Below are 5,368 nucleotides of genomic sequence, written 5' to 3' on the forward strand. Positions count from 1 at the left end.
GCCCTTTGCCGTGCCGCGGCCACCGCACCCGCCCATGCACATGCCAAAGATGATGTCTGAGAACCAATACCCCACAGAGCACAGGTAAGGCGTCCCCAGAGACCACAGGAATCCTGCGGGGCTTTATGGGGACTCTTGGTGTGGGTTGGTGGTCGCAAAGTGTGGGGAAGAAAGAGAAGCGCTTGTGCCTTTGTTCCCATGCTGCGGTTGCAGTTTGTGGGCCAAATGTTGCTTCCTGTGGTCCCACGTGGCAAAACTTGCCACTTCCTACCGGGATCTTGTGGCTCTTTCTCCTGCTAACAGGGAACTGCTCCTTCCAGTCCCAGAACATTGGGCAGAACCTTTACCTCCCTCTTGGGAAATGCAAAGGATGCAGAGGCTGCCTCCTGCATCCACCTCTTTTCCAACGGGTGATGGTCTCGAGTCAGGGCTCTGCTCTCCTCGTTCCCACTGCACTGTAGCTCTGCCTCCCAAGCCAAGCCCCGCTGGGCTGTGGAGCTGTGACCATCTCTGTGGAGCTGTGACCATCTCTGTGGAGCTGTGACCATCTCTGTCCTGCCCATGTGCACCCAGGCTGGGGGTGGTCCTGAGCTGCCCCATGCACTGCATGGCATCACCATGATTTTGTGGGCTGTGGTGGGAAACCCCTGTTCCCTCCTTCCTCTCCAAGCTGTGGCTTCATTCCCCATCACTCCCACATCCCTGGAGGCTTTGCCAGTCCCCTCCCTCACCCTGGGTTTGCTCCTATGGGTGCTCATAGTAGGTGCTCTGCTTGTGGCCTCTGGATGCCCTTTGCTGTGACAGCCACCATGTCACCCCTGTGGGAATGGGACAAGATGTGGCAGCCTGGCAAAGGCCATGCAGTGGGACCACGGAAGCCCTTGGAATGTGCCCACAGCAGGCGAGCATCCCTCCCCAGCAGAGCGGGGCTCCGGGTGACCTTCAGGCTATGCAGGGGGCTGGCTGCGACCCCTTGGGAAGCACTGTGCCAGCACGGGGCTTGGGTTTCATTCAGGAAGGGCAGAGGGACATGGCTCGGAAATGGAGTAATCCCAGCCCGGCAGCTGGGAGAGCTCCGGTTACAAAGCCAAATGGTGCAAGGCCGGCTGAGAGGAGCCGGCACGGAGATCCAAGATCACCTTTCAAGGTGCCGGAGGACGAGGGGATGTGGCAGCACCCCCTCGAGATGGTCCCTCATCCATCGCCACCAGCAGAAACCGTGCTCTCAGACCAGTGGTGGCAGCACCACGGAGCCCAAAATAGTGCTCCCTGCTGTCGAGTTCAAGGTTTAATCCCAGCTGCGCAGGCGGATTAGCAGCCGGCTGGAGCTGCAGGGTGGATTTGGCTTTGCGTAAGCGCCCACCCATGCACAGCATCCCTGGCCCCTGCCCCCCACACTGGGGACAGATTTTACTGGTTCACAGAGATACGAGTGTTGGGGGGTGGTTTTTTGTTCCTCTCCAGATACCTGAAGGCCAGATGTGATGGCCCATGTGTTATCCTGCTCCTCCATCTTGGGGTCCTGAGCGCTTGGAGGGGCACAGGGCTTCTCAGCACCCCACTGGGTCCCCATGGGATGAGCCCCTGTGGTGGCTGTGTGTCTGAGGAACCGTCCCAGCCTGCTGTGGGTGCACCTTGGGAGCACCCCAGGCTGAAGGCACCCAGCTGTCAGTCAGGCAGTCCTGGTCTGGGGTGGGAGCCAAGAGCAGGGCTGACCCTCCCACTCCTCAGTAATGCCGTGTCCTTCTCCCCCAGGTTTCAGAGGCAGCTGCCTGAGCCCTGCCACCCCTTCCCGCCGCAGGCTGGGGTCCCGGGGGACAGCCGCCCCATCTACCACCGGCAGCTGTCAGAGCCCCTGGGCCCTGCTGCCCCCCGCCCCCCTCAGGGATTCAAGCAGGAGTACCATGACCCTCTCTACGAGCATGGCGGCCCTGGCCTGCCCGGTCCCCCTGGCCACAGCTTCCAGCCCCCCATGGGCATCAAGCAGGAGCCTCGGGACTACTGCATTGACTCAGGTGGGTGCTGGGTGGGGTCACGCCAGTGACACTCCAAGGAGCAGAGCATCTCTGCTCTGCATGGCAGGTGCAGGGTTGAGCCTTGGGCAGTGGGTGCTGTGTCACCCTGGAGCTCCTGTGGTGCTGGGATGCTGCTTTGCCTTTTTCTTTCCTCTCTTTCCTCCTTTTCCAAAGCCAGAGGATAGAGCAGGTGCTTACCTGATGCCAGTGGTGTGGTCAGTGCTGTCGCCACAGGCTGGGGCACCCACGGTGCCTGGTGGGTCCCCCCTTGGCTCTGGCCTAGGGCCAGCTGTGACTTCTGCCTGCTGGACCCTACCAGCATCACGGAAAAATCCTCTAATCGCCTTAGGACCTAAAAATACCCCAGCCTCGGGATGGAGGGTGGCACAGCCAAGCAGATGGTAGGGGAGGCGGAGCAGTGCCTCCCTTCATGCGAGGCCTGTGAAAACTCGAGCTCACTTAGCCCATGCTCCAGTCTAAATTCCAGTGCCACCCCAAGTCATACTGGGTTTTTTTCCCCAATGTTGAGGGTGGATGTGGTAGACCAGGGAGCGTGGGGAGGGAGGAAGGTTCCCAGACTTCACTGCAGGACGTGCTCGGGGTAAAGAGTATGCTGCCGAATCCATGGTGGCACCCACAGGGTAATGTTATTTCCATTTCCCTCTCAGAAGTGCCTAACTGCCAGTCCTCGTACCTACGGGGGAATGTCTTCCCCAACAGCCATGACGGTGAGTGACCCTCCTGCTCTCCCCCATCATGGCCCCATCCCACCCCTCCCTTGGCACCCAGCACTCCCTGGGCACCCTGAAAACACCCATGAGAGCACTGTGGGGCCTGTGAGAGCCGTGTGTGCCAGCCCCAAAAGCAGCTGGCGGCCCCTGTGAGCGTGCTGTGAGGGCACGGCAGCGCCGTGTAATCTGGGATAATGCTCCTGACAGAGCTGCTAATAGGGTTTGGGAGCAGTGACGAGGGCAGAGCTGCGCAGCGCTCAGCCACTGAAATAGCTGGGAATGGGTCTGCTCCCAGAGCTGCAGATGGGGTCCTGTGCTGGGTTGGGCCAAGCCAGGGTTTTTTGGGGTCCAGCCAGGGTAGTGGAGGGGCCCTATGCTCACCAAGGGTCTTTTCCTCGTAGGATTTTCATATGAAAAGGACACACGATTGTATTTTGATGACACGTGCGTGGTACCCGAGAGGCTGGAGGGTAAGAATCTGGCCCTGGAGGAGGCCTGTGGGGAAACCGGGGCTCGTGGAGGAAGATGTGGGGGTGCTGGGATCTGCAGTGCCTGCCTCATAAAGCCAGGCAGTGCTGGCACTGTGCTCTTGAGAGCTGCTGAGAATCATCCCACGTGGCAGCTTGGCATCACTGCCACGTTCCATCTCTGTCCCTGACACCTACGTGCCTGCAGCACCATCCCCAGCACCTCTCCCCTCTCCCACCCCATGGCCTGATCCTGCTCAGGTGTCTCGGCACAGGGGTGACCCGTGTTGTTGTACATGTCCCCTGCTGGTGACACAGCCTGGGAGGAGCAGAGCCAGGGTGTTTAACCAGGTGTCTTGGTGCGGGCAGGTAAAGTGAAGCAGGAGCCCACCCTGTACCGTGAGGGCCCTCCCTACCAGCGGCGTGGGTCCCTGCAGCTCTGGCAGTTCCTGGTCACCCTCCTGGATGACCCCGCCAATGCCCACTTCATCGCGTGGACCGGCCGGGGCATGGAGTTCAAGCTGATTGAGCCTGAGGAGGTAAGAGAGGTCCTGCCCTGGAGCTGGGGAGTTGCTGTGGGGATGCGGGAGTGGGCTGGATCCTTCCCGTGCAACAGCATCTTCCCACTCGTGCTTGAGGCAAGACACATATCTCTGCTCTGCAGTCAGCTGTAGAAATTTGCCTTTAATATCTTCCACTGCCTCCTGGTGTGGCTGAAGATGGCAGGGGCCACCAGCCGTGGTGGTGTTGTCTCTATGCTGTGCCTTGCTGAGACCCAGGTTCTGCCATGGCTCCCTCCTTCCCAAGCTGCTCCCATCCTTTGCCCTGGGTTTCCATTGATGCCTTTTCCTGGTCTTAAAATCAGGAGTCAAACACTGTTAGAAGGGAAAAAGGGATTTTACCTTGGTATTTATTTTAAGGATCCTTAGGTGCAGACATCCACGTCGAATGCACCGAAATGCACACCGCAATGCATACCCCCAAAAAGATCTGGTATGACATTGTAGGTCTTACTAATTAGCATATCTATCAAAAATTCCCCAATGAGAGGCTTGAATGAGCCTCCCTCCCCACCCAGGAACCTTCCCCTGGATGGTTCTATCTTAATTTACAGAATGTGTTCTGGAGAGGACCTTGGAGTCTGGGGCACACTAACTTCTACCTACGAAGCTTCTAAAATGTTGAGTCTCTTAGCTGAACAAACAAATCCAAGAATGTAGGCAAAAAGCACTAAGAATACAGAAGTTGTAAAAAGGTGTAACAGGAGAATAAAAGAAAAGGCAAAAAGTCATCACGGCATCAGCAGCAGCAGCTCTGTGCTGGCACATGGCCGTGCCGGATCCGTGCGGCTCCGCGGGAGGGTGACACAGAGGAAGAAGCTGTTTGGGGAGTAATTGAGAGCAGCTGTAGCCAGCACCGAGCTGCGCATTGTGGGTAATTACCCGTAATATCTCTTGCTCCATGCGTGGAAATTGTGGTATTCTGAAGCAGCTTTTTTGGCAGGCTCTCCCTAATCAAATGGCTTTTGATTTGACCCCTGACTTGGCGGTGGCTGTGTGGTCACAGCCGGAGCATTTATCATGGCAGGCGGGGAACCACTCCCAGGCCACGGTGACACCTTCGCCCCTGGCTGCCGCAGCCCCCCCAAACAAGCCTCTAGCCTGCATTTCAGTTGTGATTTCCCTTGAGGATCCCTGTTCAAGCCCCAGCCGGAGCCCTGATGGCTGCCACCTCTCTCCCCACAGGTAGCACGGCGCTGGGGCATCCAGAAGAACCGGCCAGCCATGAACTACGACAAGCTCAGCCGCTCCCTGCGCTACTACTACGAGAAGGGCATCATGCAGAAGGTGAGTGCCCCCCCTGCCACCCCGCAGCAAGGTGTGACCGTCCCCTGCTGCCCCAGGCTGCAGCAGAAGAGGGATTAGGTCTGGTGTGAGGTGTGTGGTGCTTCCCCAGGGCAGGGGTGACGTTCAGGGCACCTCTCACACCCTCCCTCCTCCTCGCAGGTTGCCGGCGAGCGGTACGTCTATAAATTCGTCTGTGACCCCGACGCCCTCTTTTCCATGGCCTATCCCGACAACCAGCGCCCTTTCCTGAAGACGGAGCCGGACTGCCCAGTGCCGGAGGCAGAGACGGTGCCGCTGACACACGTCTG

At 58.6% G+C, this 5,368-nt stretch overlaps 1 protein-coding gene across 1 annotated transcript in view; it reads left to right on the top strand.

Moving 5' to 3' along the window:
* ETV5 (ETS variant 5) overlaps window positions 1-5,368 on the top strand; it is a 12,313-nt gene that overhangs the window by 5,958 nt on the left and 987 nt on the right. Inside the window, exons 6-12 of the mRNA XM_008629582.2 lie at window positions 3-84; window positions 1,756-2,015; window positions 2,684-2,743; window positions 3,148-3,216; window positions 3,583-3,752; window positions 4,959-5,060; window positions 5,220-5,363. Coding sequence (XP_008627804.1) covers window positions 3-84; window positions 1,756-2,015; window positions 2,684-2,743; window positions 3,148-3,216; window positions 3,583-3,752; window positions 4,959-5,060; window positions 5,220-5,363 — 887 coding nt within the window. The remainder of the gene's footprint in view (window positions 1-2; window positions 85-1,755; window positions 2,016-2,683; window positions 2,744-3,147; window positions 3,217-3,582; window positions 3,753-4,958; window positions 5,061-5,219; window positions 5,364-5,368) is intronic.

This window comes from Corvus brachyrhynchos, unplaced genomic scaffold, assembly GCF_000691975.1.
Source record: "Corvus brachyrhynchos isolate BGI_N302 unplaced genomic scaffold, ASM69197v1 scaffold223, whole genome shotgun sequence".
In the NCBI taxonomy this organism is placed as follows: Eukaryota; Metazoa; Chordata; class Aves; order Passeriformes; family Corvidae; genus Corvus; species Corvus brachyrhynchos.